General features: G+C 40.5%; 3 protein-coding genes across 3 annotated transcripts in view; 1 reads left to right on the top strand and 2 right to left on the bottom strand.

The window, feature by feature from the left end:
* Positions 1 to 2371: 2371 nt before the first annotated feature.
* On the bottom strand, positions 2372 to 5596 carry LOC117397128 (RNA-binding protein 7). The gene is made up of 5 exons (XM_033995687.3): positions 5351 to 5596; positions 4675 to 4837; positions 4403 to 4490; positions 3937 to 4036; positions 2372 to 3774 (listed from the first exon to the last, which is right to left on the bottom strand). Exons 1-5 carry the CDS (start codon positions 5441 to 5443, stop codon positions 3454 to 3456), a joined length of 765 nt encoding a protein of 254 aa, XP_033851578.3. The 5' UTR covers positions 5444 to 5596; the 3' UTR covers positions 2372 to 3453.
* Positions 5597 to 6048: 452 nt separating this feature from the next.
* LOC117966682 (oligoribonuclease, mitochondrial-like) lies at positions 6049 to 9659 on the top strand. Its single transcript, XM_034913253.2, has 7 exons — positions 6049 to 6413; positions 6844 to 6927; positions 7040 to 7117; positions 7570 to 7681; positions 8210 to 8318; positions 8446 to 8499; positions 9211 to 9659. Exons 1-7 carry the CDS (start codon positions 6072 to 6074, stop codon positions 9335 to 9337), a joined length of 906 nt encoding a protein of 301 aa, XP_034769144.2. The 5' UTR covers positions 6049 to 6071; the 3' UTR covers positions 9338 to 9659.
* Positions 9660 to 9981: 322 nt separating this feature from the next.
* LOC117966680 (CXADR-like membrane protein) overlaps positions 9982 to 26695 on the bottom strand; it is a 38955-nt gene continuing 22241 nt past the window's right edge. Inside the window, exons 2-7 of the mRNA XM_059009840.1 lie at positions 19204 to 19361; positions 17526 to 17727; positions 16009 to 16176; positions 15518 to 15640; positions 14571 to 14712; positions 9982 to 13852 (exon numbers count right to left, since the gene is read on the bottom strand). Coding sequence (XP_058865823.1) covers positions 13537 to 13852; positions 14571 to 14712; positions 15518 to 15640; positions 16009 to 16176; positions 17526 to 17727; positions 19204 to 19361 — 1109 coding nt within the window. The 3' untranslated portion in view covers positions 9982 to 13536. The remainder of the gene's footprint in view (positions 13853 to 14570; positions 14713 to 15517; positions 15641 to 16008; positions 16177 to 17525; positions 17728 to 19203; positions 19362 to 26695) is intronic.

Genomic DNA, 26695 nt, shown 5'->3' with positions numbered 1-26695 from the left:
AGTTGTCACTGGAATAACGGCCATAGATGATTCATGAGGTCAAATAAATTTACAGTAATCTACATAAAAAGCTAATTATCACAAGGTACTGCGCTGTTACTAAGAATGCCTGCATCTATATCATCAGGCTATTTATTCTCCCAAAGCCAGACTGGCTAACCTTTGAAGTTTGCACTAAGACGGACAGCCTAACCTGGCTCCAGGTGTCATCTCTTTTCTTACCTTTACAGAAAAGGCAACAGAACCAGCTGTGTGGTCCAGTGGTTAAAGAAAAGGGCTAATAACCTGGAGGTCCCCGGTTTAAATCCTGGCTCACTCACTGTGTGAACCTGAGCAAGTCACTTAACCTCCTTGTGCTCCGTCTTTTGGGTGAGACGTTGTTGTAAGTGACTCTGCAGCTGATGCATAGTTCACACACCCTAGTCTCGGTAAGTCGTCTTGGATAAAGGCGTCTGCTAAATAAACAAATAATAGAACGTTTGGCAGCGCAGACTTTATTGCTCACAGTTCTGAGCAGCTATATTAGGCATTTCTTTATCATGCTCTGCAGCTCTGTCAATTCTAAACCAGTTGCCAACCCTAGTTCTCAAATAACGTACGCTATTAAAAAAATAATGTTTTAAAATTCCAACACTGAAGTTTAATTTTGCCAAACCATTGTGTGCGTGTGTGTGGAACCCTGCTGAGTACTGAACCAGCTCATTACCGGTAATATTGCATGTTCATGGATATGTGTGCCCTGCTCAGAACACATGGCAGTGTTGCATTGTTAGATATGACTAGACGCCATAAAGCCGAACGATGGAGTTTTTCTGAAGTGACATTTCCAAATGCTTGACTCCCATGTAACATTTACTCTGCTTCAGAAATGTTTTGTATTTTGAAATAATAAATATTTACAAAAAAAGAAAAATAGTATATAGATATATAAATGTCTCTTATTTTTTTAGCCCCGCTTTATTTTATTGTTAAAGCACATAACTACATCTGTGTGCCTTTTAAAACCCAGCGGTGGCCAAGGTTGGCCCTTCTATTCCTGGTCTTTGGTCCAAACCCTGTTCTGAATTGTTAACTGAACCTATTAAACATCTAGCCTGAAGTAGTTCATGATCTCGTTTTATCTGTTAAACCTGGGGTTAAACTATCATTAGAGGAAACCATTTACCAAAGAGACATGATTTAACATACCTTATCAAAAACCAGACTGCAGCAACACCAGTGGGAGAAGAATCAGGACCCTGGACAGCACCTGCAGTACAAAATACAGCGTGCAAGACTCATGCAAGATAAAATGCTCTTTTGACAACCATCCACTGGGATTTCGGAGCAATATGAATCATTTTATATTATCACGTCACTTACTGTTATAGGTGAATGTCTGAAATAACCAACCCTAAAGTATGAAAACCTTTCCACAAGGAATAACCTAAGAGACTGAATATAAAAAAATACAGAGTGGGCAGTCAATAGACAATATATAATATAAATGATCAGGAGGATGTAGATCTTAATAAAAGCCATTTGGATCCCCTCGAGCCACTCTCCTGCATTGCTCCAGGCTGTGCGCCAAGTGCTCTTTTATTTGACAGTGCCAAAAACCTTTTCTTAATTGGCCTGTGATAAACCGCATGCAATCTTAACATAAATCACCTCCGGGGGCATACAGGCTTTATTGATTTTTATTTTCCTTCATATCAAATCGAGCCACGCTAGTCGATGTAGAAAACATCCATTTTAATATTGTCATAACCAGCCCTCTGCTGATGGGTGACATTTATTCTAATTGGGATGTAGTGTCTTTGTGGGGTGTGTGTGGGGCAGCAAGATACAGTTGTAATGTACATTTATTGACCTGGAAAGATCACAACATTATTCTAAGTTTTAACTATTAACCACTCACTACCGCTGAATTGAGAAGTACTAGAAATTCAAAGAGAAACGTTTCAACCAGAAGTCCTTTTCAAGGTCTTCAAATTTGAATAAACAGAATACTACCAAGAAAGGTTCGGAATCATAGCATTCCTAATTTACATTAAACATACACTAATGGAATACTGTGAATGACGTGCAATATGACAAAATGAGCATTACACGATGGGGCTTAAACGAGATCCAGACAGGACAGGAAAACCCACTAGTGTTGTAAAAGTAAGAAGAAACAACTTTAGATAAATGTTTTCCCTACTAGTTTTCTAACAATGATGGTTTTGAATTTCCTTTAACAAAATACAGGCACTAAAAATGTACAGCGTCACAGCTTAAACATAATAATGTATTTCAAAAGAGTGTCCAGTAACACAACTTTATATGACCTGGGTGGTGCCTTTTAGGCTACAAAATCAACCTTAAAAAAAAGAAAAACCCACAACTGTTGAAACTGGAGTAACTTAATTATTGCAACATATTAAAACAATTACAATATCCGTTAAATTGTATTTACAGACTGTACCTGAGTGTTTTAACCTTACAAAAATCAAGACTTTCATTTTTCCTTTCCAAAACAAGGGTGTTAGTACATAGCAGGGAGAAGCGGTAACAGCTTTCAATATTCTGGCTTAATCCCACACCCAACATACAAAATCTATTTTAAATTTTAAGGTTATTATTTCATGGGCTGGGTACAAGAACATTGTAACTCAATATTGATTGTAGGTCTCATCTATAGTAAAACTTTAAAATGCTGGCATGTCAAAACTATGATTTACAATGTTTTTGCTCCCAGTCAGCAGATTGTATACAGTACACTCAGAAATGCAACAGTTAAAATACTAAACATTTCAAACCAGAAAAACACATCTTATTTTTACAAAGTTAGGATTTTAAGAATGTAAAAGTGTATCAATTATATACAACAGTACAGACATCTGTGTGTATATGCTGGTAGCAATTATCCCCCCTCTCATTACTTTTTTTTTTTTTTTTAAAAGCAGAAACCATTTTGTATTAACAGTACACATTACAGAAAATCATGGTACTACACAACCTCAACATACAAGCAGCATAGTTACTTTTCTGGAGAAGGATTTCAAATGGGAATGAAACTTGCATTAGTCCCATTGTAGTGACCAAATCATTACAGAATCTGCCCAACACTATATTACATCATGGGGTTATTCCTTTTTTTAATTTTCCATAGTGCTTACAAGGCTGAAAGCTAGATTTTATATATATTGTATCAGCACTAACTCATAAATGAACTTTTTTTTTTCTTTTTTTTTACCAATCCTAAAATAAAAAATAATACATTTACTGTATTCCAACTTTTTTCTGCCACAAATGGTTTCAAAAACTAATAAAACACTTTTCTCTGACACAAAACAATTCTGTCAAATTAAGTTTTTTTTTTGTTTGATTTAAAAAGATAAAAATTTAAAAAGCTATAAAAAAGGAGGTATAAAACTAATTGGATCAGTACCACCAATAAACCAAATCAGAGAATCCCTTGTCGGTAACTCAGTATCTGTTTTGGCGCCACCTTCCATCTCTGGAATCTTCCCTCCTGCTGTCCCGGCTGTGGCTTCGGTTGTGGTGGTTCATCCGGTCATCATGCTGACCCCTGACGTGCCTGTCAGACCCAGACCCACGGCTGCAGTGCTCGTTATCCTGCTGGTACTGATGGGAGTGCTGTCTGTGCACACGATGGGCAGAAAGGTCCTGCCAGCTTCCCCCCGAGCTGCCCTGTCTGTGCTGCTGCCCAGATGCTTGGTATCCAGGCTGCATTAGAGGCGACACTGCTCCGTTCCCCTGCTGCTGCTGCTGCCACATGCTGTACAGCTGCAGAGAAAGCAAGGAGAAGAAAATGTGAATGAATCTGCAAACAAACATTTATGATTACGCACAGGTCATTTGCAATCAATGTCAGTACACAACACATCACAAATCCCAGCATGCAATTTGTGCTTTCTGACCTTAAATGCTTAAGATGACAAGACTCACCATAGCTTGTCTCTGGAGGCTGTCCGGCGATGAGAAAGACCTCTGGAGCAGCTGTGATGGTGTGTAGCTCTGATAACCCACGTCCATGCCTCGGTCAAACCTGTGGTCAGAATCACACTTTTAGGATGCACATTGTGTATAAATTGAAATATGATTTTGTTTGGTATTTCAATAAAACTGGGGTCCCTTTCCCGTTACATTTCTGGACATTTATGTGTTAAACATAACATTAGCATTATTATTTAAAACTTTGTAAAGGTACTTGAGTACACCGACTCACTTTTATAACTTTCAAAAGTATATAAGGGTTTTTATTTTGTAATGCAACTTCATGTTCTGTTTTGACCAGTAAAGTTACATAGTTTTTATATGCAAATATGCACAAATGACTCCCTTTTTTTATTTCCAGAACTATGAACTAAGACTTAGTCAAGAGAATTCACCAAATTTAATAAGAGGTGCATACCTGCCACCCTGTGGACCAGGAGTATTTGATGGGCTACTGTTCTGTGAATGCCCTGGGCTGTTTGAGCCCTGACTTCCATGGGAACTTCCTTAAGGTTGGAGAAAATGTAAATAATCTCATCATACAGCAAATAATCTAACCGAGCTTCATTTCTAGGTAGAAACACTTGACTTATCCCGAAGCTCCCGTTACGGTACTAAAGTACTTGTTCTAATGACATACACACTTTTAATATTACGGTGATTTAAAATCAGACATTCTCTTATCATTACCTGATCTGAATTGAATTTTTATGGGCCTCCCAAAAAGTTGTGTTCCATTGAGCAGTTCCATTCCGTAAGGCACCGAAGCTTCATGTTTGAAGTTCACAAAAGCAAACATTTTGGGTTTTCCATCTTTATCCTTAGGAATTTTGACGTTAGTCAGAGGACCAGCCTAGAAATAAACGAGGGTGAGTTTGTTTGTTTGTGTATGTTTGTAAGAGAGCCGCTTGTTATTGTTTGTCAGACTCATATAAGAAATACAATAATAACCAATTGCAACAACTGTCAACAATATTTTTGTTTTTTTCTCTCACACTCAAACACGGTCTACCTTCCGCCGGAAGTTGCTCTTTTTGCAAATTACAAAATGTATCTTTATAAACAAAAATAAAATATTACTCGTGCTTCGAACTCGTTTCATTCCTGAATAGAACATTTCTTCAATTCAAAGCTGTAATAACAGTTTTTTGTTTGTTTGTTTTCTTAAAAGGGATTTTCGACTGCACAGAACTAGGTAGCTGACTGCTCGTAGTAAGAATAGTCAGTCACAGTCAAGCGGGAGTTTTCAAATCTTTCACTTCAATTGTATGATAATAATGACATGTTACATGCAGTGAAAACGACTAATCCAAATGATTTCCAAATGATACCCGCCCAAACCCAAACACCTCACCCCTCTCTGTACCTGTAAGAAAAGCTCAAACAGAAGCTCCTCCGTCACATTCGAGTCCAGATTCCCAACAAAAAGAGTTCGGTCGGCTTCGTGAGAAGTTCCCATTTCTTAAACCACAAAAAAAAAAATTCGAAACGAAAAGACCAAAACAAGGACAACAGGACAGAAACGCAACGCTTACTTCCAAAACAAAACAAAAACCAGGCCTCTGTCAAAGCCTCGCTTTGCGTCCGGTTTATCATGCCCAGCAAGCCTCGTTTTGGCTCCACTGATTTTGCCACGCAAACCTCTTTCTCACTGCGCTGTGTGTCGGCATTTAACATTACCAAAGGATGTTAAAACTATAACTATACACCATGAAAACGTAGGACACCTAGTGATAAGGAATGCCCCTAACAAGTTTAAAGTTGATATGTACAAGCACTTTATTAGTTCAGTGCTGCATAGCACAGTATTTGGATCCAGATTTTTTAAATTTGTCTCCTTATATCAATTACATATACATTGGCAATAATTGTATATTGCAGATATAGTGTTATAATATGTTTTCTTGCATGCATGAATTGAAAACAAAAGAAGATTAAGTACTTATAATGATGCTTCCACATTTGTTTTAATTTAGTGACAACCCATTGATAACAGTCTCCACGTAGGAAAGCACTGATCACGTGATGCGTTCCACATTGCCTTCTGCAATTTTCTTTACGACAGTTCCTGTCGGAAAACGGCGGGGATGACAGTGTATATGAGAACAGCGTGGAAGAGAATTAGTGCGGGAGTCAGACCGCGCTTGTTTACTGGTTCAAACGCCTGTCACTGTGCGTTTAGACTCCCAGTTTCACCTTTTTCCGTGGTCGGGCCCCGAGGACTAGAAGCAGCCGCAGCATTGACGACTGCTGCACCCCGGCTGCGCCCTGTTGTCACTTCCAAACCGAAAGCACCGAGGCTCCCGTTCCTTGCATTTGATCGCTTCCTTGCAGTATCGCCAGCCAGCAACTTCAGTACAACGATGACTGCTTCAACAACCTCCCCCAAGGAAAGCATGGCTCAGAGACTGGTTTGGGTGGATCTGGAGGTAAGCTGTAGATTTAATTGAGCCATCTTAACTAATGACGTCCATGCATTTGAATATACTCAGGATGACTGTGTAGTCTAGCTATCGTACTACATAGGTATTTAATTTGTACTGAACTGAATCTATCTATCTATATAGTCGTGAACTTGTTACCTATACACTGGTTTATCAAGCTTGTATTATAAACCTGGAATGGGTGAAAATGCTATGCAAAATTAGTCTTATTTCCATCCCTGCAGTTTTAAATGGAGGTGGCTTTCCTAGACCACTATACTGTCACGTCCCACCCCTATAAGCATCCATGCCAGTTTTAGGTGAAAGGGAACCAGTGATTTTTTGATTATAAAACCTGGCAATACTCTGCAGTGTAGTGTTCTTTACTGGTACAATGTAAATGTATTGCATAAGCTGGGATTTTGTTTTGTTACAGATGACCGGACTGGACATCGATAAAGACGAGATTATTGAAATGGCCTGTCTCATAACAGACTCGGATCTCAATATCATTGCAGAGGTAGGCGTGAATTATCCATAAGCTCTCAGTCTGATTGTATACTCTCTGTGCCACCCACCCACCTATTGACAAGCGCTGTTTGATGCATTGTCTTGTCCCATGTGACTGTCAGGGGCCGAACCTGATCATCAACCAGCCAGATGAGCTCCTGGACGGCATGTCAGACTGGTGCAAGGAACACCACGGAGAGGTAAGTGCAGCACAGACTGCAGGCTGGCTGCTGAAAGCACAGAGGAGTCCGGTACATTATTTCAATTCTAATGTTTGCTTTTAGAGACGCAGCATTCTTGCAAGTGTGACCAAACCCCCCCCCCCCCCCCCCCCTCTGTCTATTCCCCTGTTCCATATGTAACCCAAACATACAATTAAAATCCATTTCAAGGATGGAAATAAGGCTCCTGTTGCATAGCAGTTTCACCCACTCCAGGTTTTACAACAAGCTTGATTAGCCACAGTGCATCGCTAACAAGCTCAGGTGTGTCTTATTAAAATCATAGTAAAACCAGGAATGGATCAAACTGCAATGGAATGGGTGTCTTATTTCCATCCCTGCATTTTTTGGTTTGACTGAGGCTGGCTGTGGTATGTAAGTCTTGTATCGGGTGAAGTTTATTGTTTTTTGTCTCTTCTCCACCTGTCCAGTCAGGCCTGACCCAGGCAGTACGAGAGAGCAGGATCTCTTTGCAGCAGGCAGAGTACGAGTTCCTATCTTTCGTCCGGCAGCACACTCCCCCCGGGCTCTGCCCGCTAGCCGGTAACTGTCACATGCTTTCTTTATTTAGTGCCCACGACATTTAAGGGGCATGCAATTTTCTCTATTGTGCACCTTGATAATACTGTCTTGAACAACCACCCTCTCACTTCAGTCTGCAGTCTACAGAGGGGGCTACTTGGTGCAATTGGGTTTTTGTGTTGTTCTTACTTGAAGGCAAGATAACTTTTTTATACCAAAACTGCCACTAGATGGTAGCAGATATCCACTCCTGTGTTTTTTTTTTTTTGAACTAGGGATTGTTTCTGGATTAAAATTGTTCTAGTCTGTGAAACCAGCCTGTTAAGAATCAAAAGTGTGCACATGATATGGCTTGTTTGTAAACCAAGGGAGCCTGATAATGAGACAGTGTAACGTTTAAAATGATTCCATGTGTTGACAGACAAATCTCTTCGAGTGATAATAAAATAAGCCAGTGCATTATTGTGGATCTTTACTTTTGCCGATGCATTGAAATTGCAGAACGGCACGTGAGTGTTCATTTCTGTTGTACTTATGGCATCTTTCCAGGAAACTCTGTTCATGCTGATAAGAAGTTTTTGGACAAGTACATGCCTCAGTTCATGCGTCACCTCCACTACAGAATCATTGATGTCAGCACTATCAAGGAGCTGTGCAGGTAAACCAAGGCTGTTCATAACCCATACTGGAAGACCTGTCTGTGAGGGAACACTAATAAGAAATTCAATTTGAAAGCATTAACCGTTGCTCAGCACTTATTTAACATGTCTCTCTCTTTTTCCCAGACGCTGGTTTCCAGAGGAGTATAATCTAGCACCCAGAAAGCAAGCTTCCCACAGGTAAGGCTTCAGAAACATCTTGAGTTTCCACCAGTTTGCTGGAGCTAGCAAGGAACTCGGAGCAGTTTCTAATTGGGTGGGCTCGTTGTTTTCATTTATGAATGTTGTTTTACTCCTATAGCCACTCATCCATAATGCTGTATATTTCCAGTAAGAGCATTGCAAACTTGATGTATTTAATGCTAATTGCAATCTTATGCTGTTATGAACATGAACAAAGGTGCACCAGGGGTCAGCTGCTTATGAAGGTGATGTCATCATTAATATTGACCACTAGGGGGATTCTGAGCAGCTTGAGCTCAAATGCAGGAGTTCTGCAATGGGATGCATTCCGTCTTCATTCAGTTCAAACGTGGAATGCGAAACGTTGCACAGTATGGCATTTCAAATAGCTAACTGCTACGCATATGGAAATGATTTTCGTTATGGGTCACGAGTAAGATGCATTTAGTGAACAGATTGAAATCGGTTGTGCGCAATGCTGTAGTAATATCGGCTGTTCTTTCAAGTCTTTGTACAATCTGCAATCCTATATTTCTTAATGAATATTTATTTTCTCTCCCTGCGATTTTCACTTGTGTCTTTACAAGTAGATCTGCATGCTCTACACGTGCTCTTGCAGGTTTTAATGTCCTTGTCATGCGTCTGTGATCCGTTGTTTGTATCCTGTGGAGCGACATGTCCGCTGAGTTTGCATCCTTGTATCTTTAGAGCACTGGGTGACATCCAGGAGAGCATCAAGGAGCTCCAGTTCTACAGGAAAAGCGTCTTTAAAACGACCGCTGAGAAGAAACGGAGGGTCGTGGAAAACGGAGGGAGTGGCAAGACGGTGAGCTGAGGCCAGGGCGAGCAATGGGAGAAAAGCAGACCACCCCGTTTGGAATCCACTTGAAATAGTCTATTTGCACACCGTTCCTCTGGCACTGAAATCAATGAAAATCTCACTCGCTGTGACAGCGTACAGCACCTTTAAACAGACTGCGTCACGCTTAGTTTGTTTGTTTTGTAATTTGTTCAGAGAAGATGTGCGTTTTAGTTTCTAACCACAGGCTGTGTGCCCTGCAGATTTCTAAGTTTTGCTTCTTGTTTTAGAACACATCTGCTTTTAAAAGAAGATCCTTTTTTTCTGCCTTTGTTCCAGAATAAATGTATTAAGTTCCTCTGGTTTTAATCTCTTTTTTTTTTTTTTAAAGTGTCATTGTGAGAGCAGCTCGCTTTTAATAAGTTATTGGGGGGGAAAATAAAATATTTTTTACCTGCAATTTTCTCAGTGGCCACTAGATGACAGTAGCACTGCAAAATTCAAATTCACTTTCTGGTTTAAATGGAATACAATGTAGGTAAAATGCTAGATTAACTAAATCAATAAGAGACAGCATGGTTTAATTGCAAAGGTGCACAGTGTTTATTTTCCTTTTAGCTGTCGATGTCAAGTGGCTACATGTACCACCAGATGTAGAGAGAGGCACTGTAAGAGACAGATTAATTGCAATTGAATATTTTATTACAAATAAAACAATAATAGTTGAGCTATTGTAAAAATATACAATTTAATGGTGAAGGGTGTATTTACATGATTTTTAAACAAAGAAAGAACATGTAAATGACAGTATGCAATGGGTATAATGGTGTGTCCCTTATAATCATGTGTTTATTTAGAGGCTACACTGAGCATGATTTACAGCCTGACAAACATAGTAAACGAGACTGCTATGCCAACTGTATCTTAACATGTTTTATATTTCCATGTGTTTAAGGGTTACTGCAGTGAGTAATATTAATAGTCCCGTTATTCCCTTTCTAATAGTCATTTTCATGCACTGAGGAACATCCACCTCATAAGCACACTCTTGCATGTCTTAGTGGAATACATTTCCATTTGATGTGTTGAATTTCATCAACAGTAAAGTACTAGCTTAGTTCTTTGTAATAGGAAGGAGATGCCACTGGGATGCAGAATTGGGGTAAATTCCTGTTTTTCCATTCCAATTCCTTTTGTAAAATCAATTACCAATTCCTTTTGAAGGAATTGATATTTTTGAGGCGTTAATAATTGATGCGATTGTTCAGCTGCTTTCATTTGAAGCCAATTTAATTGACTAACAGCGACTTCAGTTTGTTGCCACTGTGAGAAGCTCATTTTAACAGAATTCTGCTAATTGCAATTTTGATCAATGATGTGTTGGAATTGATTCAAAGGGAAATGGAATTGACTCAACCCTGTTGGGATGTGAAAACATTAGAATATTACCAATGTGGTACCCTTCCACCATCTGTTCATCTCGCTGCAGCGCCACTGTCGCTCCTTCTTACAGAAACGTTGCATTGCCAGAGCTGTGCCATTTCAGTACAAGATCGTTTAACAAGGGATAGTGGCTGACAGATGAAGCCAGTTTTCAAATAGCTGCTTTGACAATACACTATGGAACCTGCAGCACGGGGTGGTTAAGTACCAGAAAGCAACAGCAATGCTCAGTTATACAGAGTTGTATTTCAAACATCTTCATATGTCAAAATGAAAGTATAAAACGAGCAAAGGGGACCCGTGATACTGCTGATGGTACGGATTTTAAAAAACGTGTCACTTGCCGTAACTAGCTACATGGCTGTGACTGTGTAAGAGACACCTCACTGTTTCTCTGTTCGGCTCTGTGAAACTGGCTGCATGTGTAGTTGGCCACCTGGTGGCGCTGTTTTCAATGAGAAAATCTAGAAAAAAGAAAATGCACCATTGCAATTCTATTGAGTCTTCAGATGAAAATAATACTTCACTTTTGTGATAAACATTGAGAACAATGCCTGCCCTGGTGAGCACACATCCACTCGGATTAGGTGGAGAGATGTCCTGGAGTTGTATGCCGGGGATACTTCACGTCACCAAAGAGCTTTCCTTTAGGCTGTTACACCATCAGTCACTCTTAATATTTCCTGGCATTGTATCCATCAAATCTCTTTTGAAGGAATAAAAATAACAAGATTGGCTGCTGGGGAGCAGAGGACAGGAATCTGGCTTGTTATGTTCAAGACGGGCAGCCCTGGAATGGCACAGTGGAAATCAGTGCCAGCCTACAAGTTACACACACACACACACACACACATTCCTGTATTGTCAGTACTCAGAAAGCACATTCAATAAGGCCGTTCGTATTCATTATTTTGGAATGTAACAATAAACACCAGAATTCAGCAGTAAAAAATATTTGATTGCAAGCGTAATTCAATTTGAAATGCTACAATGTATTTAGCTAAATCTTTGCTTATTTATTGGGTTCAGTAGAATTGGGTGAGCAAGCTCCTACTGATGTTAAAGTACACAGTACATACGTTTACATCTGTAAGACATGTCTGGGGCTGCTTTATGGGTTAGTTAGTTTTGTAATCTCCTGCACATTCCGCACACTCGTTCTTTAGAATCACAACTACTACAGTAAGTATAATAAGGAGCTGCACAGTACACTCCCTTTTAATTGTGGCCTGTATGACCAGAAGACATGCATATAAGGAAAGACAAGCCTGACAGCTACAGGCTTAAACTTAATTACATTTAAAACATGTGAATGAAGAATAGCAGTCATGGGGTTTCAATGTGTTGATAAAGCATTACTTAGTAGGGTGGACAGGGTTTCTGGGGTGATTAATTATGCAGTAGTAAAGTCGGAAATGGTTTGAACAGCATAATCATTCTTTTTATCAATGAAATGTATTGTCTGAACTCTTTTAAAACTGACTCTGGTGGGCTGTAGCGCTTAATAGTGGATTGTCAGGTGCTAATGTCGAGCTGTAATACACATATATAGCATTCATTAAAACAGCAGTGATGAGCCACGCCAAGACCCAGGACCAGTTCATACATTTCCAGTGTCACTGCTTCTGCAAAGTCTTGCTTTTGAAAGCTTCCAAGATGCAGACACAGTACTTGGCCAGCTAGGGTTTAGCAATCCCATGTAAAAAAACCATCACGACGAACAGCAGTTTACCATGCTTTTCACACACTTGCCTTTACCGTTATTTTTAACCATGCTTTCACTACGATTTACTACACATTGCTCTGCCCTCATCGTGGTATATCGCAATAGACAGGAAAAAACATCTAACAGTGGAAGTTTAAAATATGGACGGCACATGTGACAGTTCAAGATGCAGTATTGTGGCATTCAAATGACCCCATGTGATTTTTCTGTAGTGTGACGTTGTAACATTTTGTGGTGTATAGGTGTATCCAGCTCTTCACACAGCAACGCAAAGCAAAGTGATGGACGATTGGGGTCCCTCAGACACGTCAATCAGGTGCATTTCTTTGTCTATATCTGACTGGAGGGTGATGAACAACAGCCTAAAGCTGCACATGCTATGAGCAATGTCCAGACTCTCCAATGCTGACGTGCAAAGTCATGTGAGGCCAGAGGTTCATTGTCTTTCTAAGAAAGCTGAGGGTCAGTCTTGCAGTGATTCCTGTGCTGCGCATGAGTGGATCTTGGTGTGATCTTCCACAATCCCCTAGTGAGGCTCACTAAATGCAACATGAAACGCATTGTCGACAATTTGACGCCCTGGCAGCAGGAATGTCTTTGGCTCTATATTCAACGGGACGTTATGTAAGGTAACACTTTGTATATTAATTCTATGTCATATATATATTTTTGTTTGAAATACTCAGCCGTTATCCCCCAACCACTTTACCAAACTTAACGATCAGTGTTTTTCCTTTTTTGCCCCCTACTCTAATAGAAAAAAAAAATACTTTAAATTATTTCATACTCTGATGGAAATCCGTACAATAAAACTTAATGAAAATGTGTGTCCATTTCCAGCAAGACTTTAGCAAGTTCCTTTTGGGCTTATGGGACGAGGGCAAGCGGTTTTCTGAATTCCCTTTTAAATCCCTTTAAAGTGTCCAGCAACGATCCCTTTATTTCAGTCCCCATTTTAGCCATTGAGCATTATTAAGTTTCCCTATAGCATAATGATCCCTTTTCTTCAGTTGATTCGTGTTCATGTTTTTCGGAGTTATAGGACCCTTATTCCTTTGCTTCTTTCCTACACTGTTTGGAAGGCTCTGGACTGTGCAGGGATCATCACTGCGGTGGCTCCCATTCTTTCCAGGGTGGCGTTGCTGATTTTGCCGGTGTCTGGCTCTGGCTCTGGCTCCGGCTCCTTGCTCACCACCTGCGAGTAGGTGGGCGGCTCTCCGTTCTCCTTGAGGGTGGCTGCAGGGCGGAGCCGCTGGCTGCGGGTGGTGCTGTTGTGCACGATGGACTGGGTGGAGGAGGCTCCCGATCGAGAGCTGCCAGATCTGGAGGAGGTGGACGAGTTTGGCTTCATCAGTTTAGCTTTCGGGGCCTCAGCGTCCTCCCTGCACGCAAAACAAAGATGAACAAGATTATATCAAGACCGAGGATGTTGTCCATATCTTTTACTCGTTGCCTGCTCTTAAAACCATAGGTTTTAAAACAATGTGACTGCCTTTAAAGAAAATAATAACAGACACACCATGATGTCACTGTTGTTTACTGCTTAGTTCGGGTGACTTTCTCTCTTGGGTTTATAGTATCACCATAACACCTCAATAACATGACAGCTTTATTATGTAAAGTTGGGAGTATGTTATATAGCTTTATTAAAATAATAACTATAACATAGTAAAAGATGTAATCAGTGTTATGCAGAGCTATGTTACCCAACCAGCTCAATGTTTCACCTGTTTTTGTTGCGTATAAACAACGGTTCATTTTCAAACACAATTTAATGGAGGATTTGGGTTGTTCTGGTCCTGGGAGGAAAGGGAGAACACATATATTTTTTTGATAGACTAGGTTGACCATATGACCATATGACTTCACGTTCATAAACAGTTTTTACTCACATAGCAATGCATTCTGGTAAGTGTAGTCCAGCTTCTCTTAAAGGTACCTACGACAGGTAAAAGGTACCAGAATGCATTGCAATGTCAGTTGAAAAGCCTGCACCGTCCCAAACGGTCCCGGTGAACACGGAGCCACATGGTCACCCTATCATGTTAAGATAGCTCCACATGAACACAGAAGTGAGGTGCAGTGCATGTCTGCAGGCACCTGATTTCGTTGGGTGTCTCCTCTTCCTCGTATTTCCTCTTCTCTTTCTTGTGCAGGATCAGCCAGACGACTAATACAATGCACAGGACTCCGAACACAACTCCCACCACAGCCCCGGCCACCACACCCACTCCTCTCACATCTGTCAGCAAAGCAGAATCATAACCGATCAGCCTGGAGCGCAATCAGGGCTAGTCAAAGGCATGATGCTATTCTCATTAAACTTTGAGCTGAGCTGTCTGGTACGGTGAAGTGCAGTGGTAGTGCACGCACACTGGCAGTCCTGGTACAGCACAGGGAGGTACACTTACATAATGTGGAAGGAGTCAAGCATGACCCCTTTATTTTTCTTTATTTCAAATGTATTTTGATGCTGTGGCCATTTTCTCATGCATAAAAGTAAATGCTGAATGTTTTGGAGGTACACATATTTCAGGCATATTGGGGGGGTCGTTTTGCGCTGCACTGATCTGAATGCACAATCTGAACACTGTTTTGGGTATGTCTGCTTTAAAATAACTTTATAAAACTGTTTTCTAATGATTAAAATAGGATAATACGTAGTTATTGTCTAAGAATAAGCTGTAGTTATTGTTATGCTTTTGAGGCGTTTTATATTGAAACGGAGGTTTAAAATGCAACAGTTAAAATTGATTTTTTTTAGCTGAAACTGATCGAATTGAAATGCATAACAACATTGTGAACAGTTTTCTTTATTTCCATTTGTTTTATTGTGGTCATAGCACCTGATACTGTACACTCTGATCTGGCTGCTCATGTGAACGATGTCTCACAAAGGCTCAGTTATGAAATGTGCAAGTCTGGAGTCATTTATTTACCTTAATGTAAGGGCAGACCTGGCCACCAGTGACATGTGAAGCTCTCACTTGCAGATGGTTATTGTGTGTGTGTGTGTGTGACACTGTTTACTTGCAGCTCATACTCACAATGCATGGTGACTTGGATAATACAGCTGTCCTGCCCAGCTTCATTGCTGGCGGTGCACTGGTAGGTTCCTATACTGTCCATGGTCAGGTTTCTCAGAATGACGATTTCTGGGTGATTCAAGTCTAAAACAAACACAAAGAAACACCAAAGAGCTGCTTATTTGCATGTCTGTATCGGGATTCTGGGATTGACTGGCAGGTAAGAGAAGGGTACTGCTTATTTCAAGCTAACACTTGCTCTTATGCGTTTTATAGTATGACTGAAAAGATCAAGTGACACCCTTATTATGTAAAGTAAGCTGTGCTTTTATTATTCATATAATAATGACGGCAACAACTACATTATGCAGTAAAATGTCACCACTAGGTGTCTCCAATGCGTGACTGTGGGGGCAGATAGCTCCGGTTCTTACCAATGCGTGACTGTGGGGGCAGATAGCTCCGGTTCTTACCAATGCGTGACTGTGGGGGCAGATAGCTCCGGCTCTTACCAATGCGTGACTGTGGGGGCAGATAGCTCCGGCTCTTCCCTTTCTCCGGGACTCTCTCCCATTTGTAAGTGATGGGATCGGTGCCGTCGGCCGACCCGCACCCCAGCGTCACATCGTTCCCCTCCAGCAGCTTCCCTTCAAGCCAGCACCGGGGTTTGGAAGGCTTGACTGGAGAACACAAGCACAAAAATAAATATCGCAGACCTTTTTCGGCACTTTGCAGCGTACGCCCAAAACTGCTGAAAATCACAGATTGCATCTTCTTGACAGCTTTTGTCTACTTGTTTGAAGGCGCTAGAACGACAGCAACGTTATGGTTCAAATGAAATCACAGCCTAGAGTTACAGACGTTGACGGAATACAGCAATGAAACATTTTTCAACCTAGTAAAGCTGGACCATTTCACAGGTCTGACAGTTCCAACAATAAGCCTGGACACATAGCAGGGATAGAAATAAGACTCCTATTGCATAGCAGTTTCACCCATTCCAGGTTTTACTGCAAGCTTGATTAGCCACAGTGTATAGGTAACAAGCTTGGGTATGTCTCATTAAACTCATAGTAAAGCCAGGAATGGATCACACTGCAATGCAATGGAAGTCTTGTTTCCATCCTTGCATAGGCATGCTTATGCTAATGTTGTTCATGCGTTGTAATGGAAATTCATTGTTTTATGCTTGTGCTCTGCTTTGTAGAGTAGGCTACTGTCCTTTAGAAGTGTCTTATGTGCTTGCTATTTTACTTATCACTCTTTTTCTTCTTTGTAACATCCTCCTGCTCTCTTGCAGAGGTATCCTTTCTAATCCCTTCTTAAAGTGAATCGCTGACCTGCATGAAAGGGTTGTTTCCAGAAGCATGACTAGTTTCAATGTCTGGAAGAGTTTAAAAGCATTCTTCAAACGGAGACTATCCTAAAGACAACTGGGGCGTGCTAGATTGTCTTTGCTTTTTATTTAAAATCCTTTTAAGAATTTTAGATGATTGGGACCAAGACAAACAGTTAAGAGCTGGAGTGCATGTTTTGACTACTGAGTCGTTCAATCAGAGCATAGCGTAATGATTACTCATAGCACCGCAGTTACGTTATGTACATGCATTATACGTGTTATTGACAAGTCCTGCAGTAATTGAAGTTTCTGTTATAGAAGCTGTGCAAGCAGATTTTTGGCAATGCTTCATACGGTATTTCATTTCTCAGACCACAAGAGGGTATTGTACTTCTCTTTGTGCCCCACTTACAAAGTTTTATCCTAAATATTTAAACTTGAGAAATATGCAGAAATAGTTCACTGTACAACATATAGGAATATATATATATATATATATATATATATATATATATATATATATATATATATATATATATATGCAACAAAGGGATATATGTACTAAGCTTTTGCTGAAAATAGAATCTTACTTTTTTACTATTCCTTTTAGAAAAACAAAGTGTTGAAACCTGTGCACTTGAGCAAACGTGTTTGTAAATGTGCCCTATAATAAAAAAAGGGCTGTTTTACCCAAGACTATGAGGCTGATGGGGTTCCAGAAGTACTGTCCTCCATTCTTCACTTTGCAGGTGTACTGGCCTGAGTCTCTGATCTTCAGGGCGGAGATCCTGAGAGAAGCGTCTCCTGTCAGGTAGTCCGAGGCGAAGGACACGCGGCCCTTCTGGTTGTCATTTAAGTTGTCGTACACCAGACCCCCTGTGTATGAGATCACCTGGGGGATAGACAGCAGAACACAAGTCAGATTTTCACTCCTGTCGGGGGAATTATGAGCCGCATGAAAACAGAATTCATTGTGGGACCCAGCGTGAGCACTTCTGTTTGTCCCTTTATCCTCTAGGGATCCCGTTTTAGTTTTAGTTCATTTATTAAAGAGTCAAACTGGAGAAACCGTTCGTTGGATGGAGATGAAATGAGAAGGAGAGAAACGTTTCTGTTGATTTAAAATCATCCATAAGGCTGAGGAAGAAAAGGGGGTTATTTAGGTTCATTTATTAAAATGCATACCCATTTAAAATCAATTCCTAATTCCCAATTCCATCTCTGTGTTAATTCCAAAATAAAAAAGCTGTTCATCCTGTATCGTGAACATATCATTTCCACAAATGCTTTTTCCCAGGAAAAAAGTGAACTGAAATATTTCTAAAAATATATTCCCTGCCCTGTGGTGTTTTATAGAAGCGCGTGGATCCGTTTAAAGTTCAGTGCCAGGTGATTTTCATGGAAGCAGAAAAAACTCAAAAACCAAGTAAGAAAAAGGAGAATGACATAATGATGCCCGAATGACATGTGAATCTGTGCATATGCCCTTTAAGTCATTGAATTAGACCAGTCATGCATATTTCAGACATCCCTTGTCTCTTCACTGGTGATCTTGGTGCACACGCTCTGTGGTGCATTACAGACATACCCATGTAAGTCCCAACAACAGACCATGTGTCTTACTTTAATGTGATAAATTTAGCAACATTGCCTGTGGTTGTCGGCACTAGAGCGCTACTTCAACTAGAGGCATTAAAGTGGAAAAGCTTTGGTTTGAAGTGGAAGTTACTCATTAACATACATAAGCTGTGGCACTGAGGGGATAGGTCTACTGACCTGAATACACGCCCAGATGGGTTAAAAATAGTAGACGCCTGACTGGCTTCTTTTGATGCCTCTGCAGGGTGAACCAAAAAATTAAAATAAATACATTTGGCAGCTTAGGTCTAAGCTATCCTTTGAGATTTCCGCTGTGGGACAAACGTAACCTCGAAAATGTTTTGCAGCCTGAGCCTGCACACTCATCGGCATTCCCCCCTTGGATCGGTTTAAAAGGTTTGCCTCTCCTGTGTTACGTTTAAAGTTTCTGCAGGATTGACTGTGAAATCCGTTTTGTAGAGAACTGTGCGGCAGAGGATTAAATCCTATCCTGTTGCTCAAAGGTGGGAAGAAAAAGCAGTGTGCAAGTCACTCATTTCATAAAAGCAAATATCCTTTGAAAATCATAACATCTATTAATGCCCCATCCTTGATGCAAGGTATGCTAACTCTTTTGGTTTGATCTTAGGATGCAAACCTGCACATCCATCAGAGGCTCCTGTTTGTTCTGCTGGGCACCACGAGGCAGGTGCTTCAATCCCAGTCTTACTGACTGATAATGGAGCCAGCGTGAGATTCCCGCGTGGTGTTTTTAATAAAGTAACCTTACCACTTTCTGGCTCTGGTCGGCACCCTGTAGCAGCCACTCGATGTCCAGAGTCCTGGAGTCCAGGTGCCCCAGCTGGTGCTTGCAGGGCAGGCTCACGTCCGTCTCCGCCACCACCTTTATCTCTGACTGAGTGCTGGTAGCGAGGACACTCGCAACAACTGCAGGATAAAGACATGGGAATTGCTTTCTTGAGATTTCCTGGGACAAAAAAAGAAGCACCCAGCCAACATAGCCAAAAGGCTCCACAACCCCCTACCTATTGATTTGTAATGGGGCATCTGTTCAGAAAACACATTCTAAAATAGAAAACCAATATAAGCCATCTATTATATATTTTAGGGAAACAAATTTATAGAAAACCATACAACACACAGCCATCTATTCCCAGTTACAAATGACACATTTTTGGATACATTTACCGTGTGTGAGGCCCTAGTTCTGTAGCCTGTTTTGATCCTGGTTTGAACTTGCTGTCTGTGCTTCCATGCTCTAATGCTGGAGAGGGTGCTAAATCTCACTTTCATCCTGTCCTCTGATGCAGACGGGACCTCTTGCCTAGCCTTCAGTTCACTTCTCACTTGTGCTCAAGACTCGCAAAGTGCATTTTCTCTGCTACCCAGTCGATAAACTCTGTCCCTATTTTAGGTCTCCATGGCTAACATTGCACGTTATCACATCATTTTTTGATGCTGTATTTACAGAATCCTTCCTCTTCATGTTTGCTTTATTCGGGTTCAGTTTTCACGATAAAGGCACCATGCTGAGTTAAGTGCACTGGTCCCTGGAGGTTCTTAAGTTGTCCTCTAATACACATTCCCCAACCACGGTCTTGAAGGGCCATTCCACTCCAGGTTTAACAGGTAAAATTAGATTATTTAGTTCAATTACAGTAAACAATTTAGAACTGGGTTGGAACAAAGACCAGGACTGGAAGCCAACTTAGGATGGGAGGCTTGGATCCTATCCTATTGCTAGATGTTTTAGCACTACTCTACAACTAGGTCTCTGCTTATAATCGAACCTCTTTACATCCCACTGCTGGTAAAAGTGGTTCTCCCTTGCTAACTTTTACCAACAGACCCATCTAATGATTATTATTATTACTGTATTTACTCAAAAAAGTCTCCCCAGAATCCAGATTGCTCTCCTAATTCCAAGACCAAAAAAAAAAAAAAAAAAAAGACCATGAATGGTCACTTTCGAGTCTTAATGAAAAACACACAAGACCTCCTGGAGATAGCAGGCTTGCACTATTCCTATCTGGAATACCCAGAAGAGGGGTGGTTATAATTGCAGCTGCTAATAACAGTAATACAGACGTGAGGAACATCTATTCCATAATATTGAGGGTTGTCTCTTTTCTGTTGCCCCAAACTCTAGGATAAGAAAGGGTTACATTTTGAAAATACTGTTGCAAACTATTAGGATTTAATGATTGCTCTAAAGCTATATGTGGTACAGATTGCAAGAATCAAGGCCATATACCCTTGGCCAGCGAATTACATTTAATTGGTTCTCTGTCTGAAAAAAAAAAAACAACAACTGTTTCTACCCATGATCTTTTATAGAAGAAGAAAGCGTTTGAGTTGAGTTTGACTAATTATTATTAACTGCTTAGCAGATGCCCTTATCCAGGGCGACTTACAATATATCACATTATTTTTACATACAATTTCCTATTTATACAGTTGGGTTTTTACTGGCGCAATCTAGGTAAAGTACCTTGCTCAAGGGTACAGCTGCAGTGTCCCCCACCTGGGATTGAAACAACGACCCTCCGGTCAAGAGTCCAGAGCCCTAACCACTACTCCACACTGCTGCCCTGGTTCAGATTGTTCAGATTGGTGTGCAGAGTGGAGGCCAATGTTCCGGGCATGTTCTGCTGATCATGGCTGAACCCACAGGAACTTGCTTTCACTGAGGTATTTATTCCTTGTTAAGAATTCAGTCGGTGCACCACAGCACCAGGCTTGAGCTGGTCAGAGCTGGATGTGTGGGTTTTGAATGTTGCTTGAATAGCCGATTATGCTGGAGTAGGATAGCCAGGCTCGTGCACAAGTGCAGATGAAACCATGTAAAGCACAGGGGCGCATGGTAAACTTGAAAATTCACAAAACGTGCTGTTTTTCTAACACTCAAAAACTAGACAGGTCATCTGCAGCCTCAATCGGTATGGTTATGGGGTATGAGCTCAGATAGGACAGTGCTTTCTACCTAGTTTTTATGATGCTCCATGTCTCAGCAAGTCTCATTCAGAGCACAGTGACCATTATCCCACAGGCACAGTAGACATAATCTAAGCTAAAGGGAATTTACAATAAATGACTCGGGACTCCTCACTGTATTTAGCAGATAACGGTCGCTGTGTTTTATTTATTTATTAAACTTGAAGGTATGTCCTTTGTTAATAGTTTAAATGATTAGCTAAAAAAAAAAAAACCTTCATGCATTACGATTAAAGAATGTATGTAATAAGAGTCTGCTTGAAACTATATAGGAGTGGGTGTGTTTTGAGAGAGCATACTGCACTCTCGGGAGCAAAATGCAATGTGAAGATGTTTTCAATGCCTACAGAACTGTGGATTTTTCGCCGTGATATGCTAGCAACTTTAATGACCGCAGTCTCCAGCAGGTTCGTTCCTTACTTGTTTGAGTTTATTTCTGAATCTGCATAGTTTTCTTGCTCAACACAAAAGGAATGCATGGTAATTAGCAGCCTGGCTGACCTGAAGCGATGCTGGCTGAACACTTACTGTTGGACTATCCTAGAGGTCGTTGTGCTCCAGTGTATTCCGTCCCTGGTTTTTATTAGTGCTGCGGTTTCTTGTTTTATTGCTGTGCAGCACCGGACGTGGAACTGATATATTTTAAAGTCATAATAATTGTTCAGCTGCTTTCATTTGAAGTCAGTTTAATTGACTAACAGCGACTTCAAGGTAAGGAATGTGTTGCCACTGTGAGAAGCTTATTTTAACAGAATACTGCCAATTGCAATTTTGATCAGTGATGTGTTGGAATTGTTGAAATGGGAATTGGGAATTGATTTTAAAAAGGAATTGGAATTGAAAAAACACATAGCTGCGAGAGTTTCCAGCAGGACATGAGAAAAGTTTGGGAAGGACAAAAGGACAGTTGGCCCATCGTGGCTTGTCACTTGTTAGCACACCATTCACACCTGCTACTAGGGGATATTGTATATAAAGGACAGTATCTAGTCATTTTTCAAATGTTCCCAGTGTTTTAGATCCTACTTCGTCTCTATTCCCTGCATTTCTAACTCTCTGCTTAAACAAGTGCTTCCTAACATCCATTCTAAACTTCAGAGAAAAGGGTTGCATTTAAGTGTAGGAAGAATGCTAATCCCTTATAAGTCCATGTTTAAAATGTTATCTGTACAGTACAGCAATAAAAAAGCAAGAAAAACAGTCCTGTTTTCACTTTTCTTCTGAGCTGTAACATACTGTGAAGATGTCGTTTACTGTATATCCTCTACATTCAGTTGTGCCATGAAAGGGTAATGGTGTTAGTGTTATTCATTAATATACAAGTATATCATTTAGTACTTCACAACATTTTTGTTATTTTTTTAAACCCAGGCAAGGATGTGAGCCGCACAAGGAAAAGCAGACAGTTGTTTCACAAAATATTAATCCCAAGTGTCTTAATTTGATATGCAGTAGTTGATGATTCAAAATCTACGTGTATCATATCGTCAGGCCGTCATTCCATGAATACTTGTATAAAATACTCCTCCTCATATGGCACTATATGCTTGCCAGATTGAAAAACATAATTTACAAAAAGAAAAGAAAACGACCTTTGCAATGTCAATGCATGTGCATTCTGTAACCATCCGTATTCTGCATGGTCGCAATGGGATACAAGTAAACATTCCTTTCTGTGAGCATTCATTATACATGCATACATGATTATCTAAAACATACCATAAATATGCACAACACAGTAAAGCATTTCTCACTGACCCAGTTCCCGGGGCATACAAGATCCATCCCCTTTGGTTTTCGTTTCCAGCATATATAACTGTCACTGTACAATGTTGTGCCAGCCAAGGTAAACTGCTCCAGTACGTGCTGTGCATTGCTCAGCCCTACCGCTGTGTGTTAAAGCATATACCTGACCCCATTTGACAGGTCTACATAGCAAACAAACAGGGTAGACGCGGTACATTACTCCCAATGCCTTGGGTTAGCGGAACACTAATGTATCCGATACACATATCATAATTCAGTAGGGTTGCTTGTACCTGAAGTACCTGGCAGACAGCGTGGTCTGTGCAGAGCAGAGCGGTATGCTTAACCCCAAACTGGACAAGTCATCACATGGAGAAAAGCTACTTTATTTATGTCATCCTTGTCCCAAGCACAATATGAAAGTTCTGCCAAGTAACACATATACCAAGATTCTGTAAGCTTCTGTAAGCTATGTACTTATTTTCTGGAAGCGGCAAATACAATTCTACAGCAAATTCAACTGTACTGGGTGCTTTTTCACCTCTCTGAGAAAAAATTGTGCAAATGACGCTTTGAAAGAAAGAGAGCAGCTTTGATAATCTAGCCCATCGTTTATGTGAAGATTTTTGTGGCTGCATTTTAAAATGAATGTGCTGCAGAGGATGATGGAGTAGTCACTCATTACAAGGTGAAGACAGTTGGGCTGAAGGGTTATTATTTAATTTCCAAGCATGTATCTTGGAAAGACTGGATGGCTACTCTGCCTAGTCTCTCTGTATACAAACTTTGTGGATTATCAGCAGACCTGAGTACTGATCCCTAAACTCCCCATCTAACCCTGGATACTGTCTAAAGAAGTTCTTTACAATATCACAACTGGCATGCTGTTTAAATTCAGCAACAGAAACCTTTACTGGCAACCTGACAAAGTCTGTACTTTTAAAACTAGACCTTGTTTAATAGTGCACTCCCCATACATCACTGAACAATGGGTCTGTTATGTGTCTTGAGTTTGCTCTAAGTAGAGTGTCTGCATCTTCAAGATCTAACGTCATCTCATCTGCTTTAGGCACGGAGAGAGAAGGTGACATTACAATGCCACTAAAGCTGACAAATACTGTGCGTCTGACTTCACCCTTGAGGAATATGCCAGGAACATTGTTTAAATACTTTTTAATTACGAGTTACTCTGCATGGGGCCAGATCATTACAGCAGGACCCCAGTTTATGGTCTGTTTTTATAGGATCAGGAGCAGACAGAGTATCCTTTTCTAGCATGTTTACACAGTAAAGCCATAAATATTTATTGCATTAAAATCAAATCCGCCCAAACAAAAATCTGTTATTGCTTACTAAGGGCTATGTTTGAGATGAGCTAAGCCACATGATCTGTCACACTGGCGATGAGAGCTCAAGATCCTGACAGGGAATTTCCCGTTGTGATGTGATTCTTCACCTCACGATAGTACTGCAGTTACAAACTGAACTGGGCTAATTGCTTTGCTCACATTCTGAAACGATTGCCTGCTAGCGATGAATTGATTTTGATGAAGGCTTTAAAATATGACTAAGCCCCTGCAGAATTCAATTAACATTTTAACTGCACAAAAAGGTTGGGGGTAGTTGTAATTTCATGCAATAAACAGATTGAATGCAAAGCAGGATTTATTTGGATTCAATTAGAACCATATTGATGAAGTATTAAATGACTACAAATAAATATTATCCTCCTACATTTTAATGCCTCTCCCTGCCCTGCTAAAAAGAGAGTTAAATTAGTACTAGTGTGGAATACATCATAGTTTTGTGTATATGATGAACTGAAGAGAAAGCCATGTGTTCATTATTATTATTATTATTTGTTTATTTAGCAGACGCCTTTATCCAAGGCGACTTACAGAGACTAGGGTGTGTGAACTATGCATCAGCTGCAGAGTCACTTAAAATTACGTCTCACCCGAAAGACGGAGCACAAGGAGGTTAAGTGACTTGCTCAGGGTCACACAATGAGTCAGTGGCTGAGATGGGATTTGAACCGGGGACCTCCTGGTTACAAGCCCTTTTCTTTTTTAACCACTGGACCACACAGCAAATTAATACTTAAATTACCAATTCTTATTGTACAGAAATATTACCCATAACAAACACTCGTGCTGAATTTAGAAACACTAAAATCAACAGAAATTCAGTGACAAATGATTAAAGGCATTGAAAAAGACTCCATGGAAACGTTTGTCATTGAATGGAATTTTCTTTCAATATTTCTAAGTACATAAATGTTCAAGTTTATTTTAAGTGGTAGTTCACTGTGCCCATTTGTAATCCTTGAAATAATAAAATGTGTTGTGCATTAGTTCCACAACATCTGGACTACAGGAATTCTCGTTCTTTTTCTCCTCTCCTTCTAGAACGGTTCCTGTGTCTAATGTTACACTAAATTCCAATGCTAGAGTTCACAGAATTCTACCGCTTTGTGTTAGTCTTTCTGCAAAGAACACAGAGCCATCCAAACCCTCCTACTTCCTTTCTGCCATCTTTGTATGGTTCCCATTAAACCTGCACAGCATGGACTGTTTAGTTAGGCCGAAGGGTCAGAGTGCACACACGTCACACAGATCCTCATACATGCAAAGGCAGGTAGGCACAGAAGTGTTGAGGGAGATTATAAAGTCAATTCAGTTAACACAGTGAACTAATAGTTCATTATCAGTGTTGAACTAAATATTATTCAGAGTCAGGTACATTTAGAACCTGCTACTTTTAGGGACATTTTGCTTTCTGTCCTAGTCCCGTTTCACCCCTATCTTGCTATCAAGACAGCCCAGAAAAGATACAGATGCACAAGGGCTCTTTAAGGAAAGCTCCCCTCTTGCTGTCTAGGATCCCAGATGTTGAGTCGTTCTGTTTTCTTTAGAGAGCTAAAGCAGAGGAGTGTGCAGAGCCAAAAGGGTAAAGTCTCCCTGGGGATGGGGGTGTTGTTCAAGACACACAGCGCAGAGACCTACGCACACTGCACAGCCTTCCAGCACTGACGCTCCGTGACGTGAGGTATGTGGTGTGAACTTCCTCCCCCCCAAAAAAAAACAAAGAAAAGAAAAAAAAAGTCAGAATTAAGCCTGCTTTGATATCCTCTTGGGATTCTGAACTGCAGTGTAGTGTGTTTCTTTATGAACAGAAAGGCCATTTCTCGTCCTGAGAAAGCATTTGACAGACCACGGTCTCTAATTGTAATCACATGTGTATGTGCTCAGTTAGTCAGCGGGGGCATTTTTCTTCAGGAATCGGAATTTGTGGCTCAGCGGTTTGCTATATGAAAAGAAAACACGTGTTTCGATGCCACTGAGAAACCGGAGCTCTACGACGGACATGCGGACTGAGAACGATTTGTTTTTCTTCTTATTCATCAAGCAATGTTTTTCATTTCTGAGAAAGAAAGCACAAAGGTTGCTTTTGTCCTGGCTTTTCTTTTGAGTGGCGTTAAGTTGTTTCTTTTGGAAAAGGTCTGGACATACAAAAGGAAA

Source organism: Acipenser ruthenus, chromosome 39 (assembly GCF_902713425.1).
Source record: "Acipenser ruthenus chromosome 39, fAciRut3.2 maternal haplotype, whole genome shotgun sequence".
NCBI lineage: Eukaryota > Metazoa > Chordata > Actinopteri > Acipenseriformes > Acipenseridae > Acipenser > Acipenser ruthenus.
The sequence above is the reverse complement of the archived record's forward strand: the minus strand, read 5'-3'. Positions and strand labels throughout refer to the sequence as shown.

Bases quoted from the DNA above. Each gene is read 5' to 3' on its own strand.
- LOC117397128 (XM_033995687.3), bottom strand. From the start codon at position 5,443: ATGGGAACTTCTCACGAAGCCGACCGAACTCTTTTTGTTGGGAATCTG. The intron at 4,037-4,402 runs GTATGCACCTCT...TTCTGACCACAG, and splicing joins CCTGGTCCACAGGGTGGCAG to GTTTGACCGAGGCATGGACG. The intron at 3,775-3,936 runs GTGAGTCTTGTC...CTTTCTCTGCAG, and splicing joins GCCTCCAGAGACAAGCTATG to CTGTACAGCATGTGGCAGCA.
- LOC117966682 (XM_034913253.2), top strand. From the start codon at position 6,072: ATGACAGTGTATATGAGAACAGCGTGGAAGAGAATTAGTGCGGGAGTC. The intron at 7,682-8,209 runs GTAACTGTCACA...GCATCTTTCCAG, and splicing joins CGGGCTCTGCCCGCTAGCCG to GAAACTCTGTTCATGCTGAT. The intron at 8,500-9,210 runs GTAAGGCTTCAG...TTGTATCTTTAG, and splicing joins AGAAAGCAAGCTTCCCACAG to AGCACTGGGTGACATCCAGG.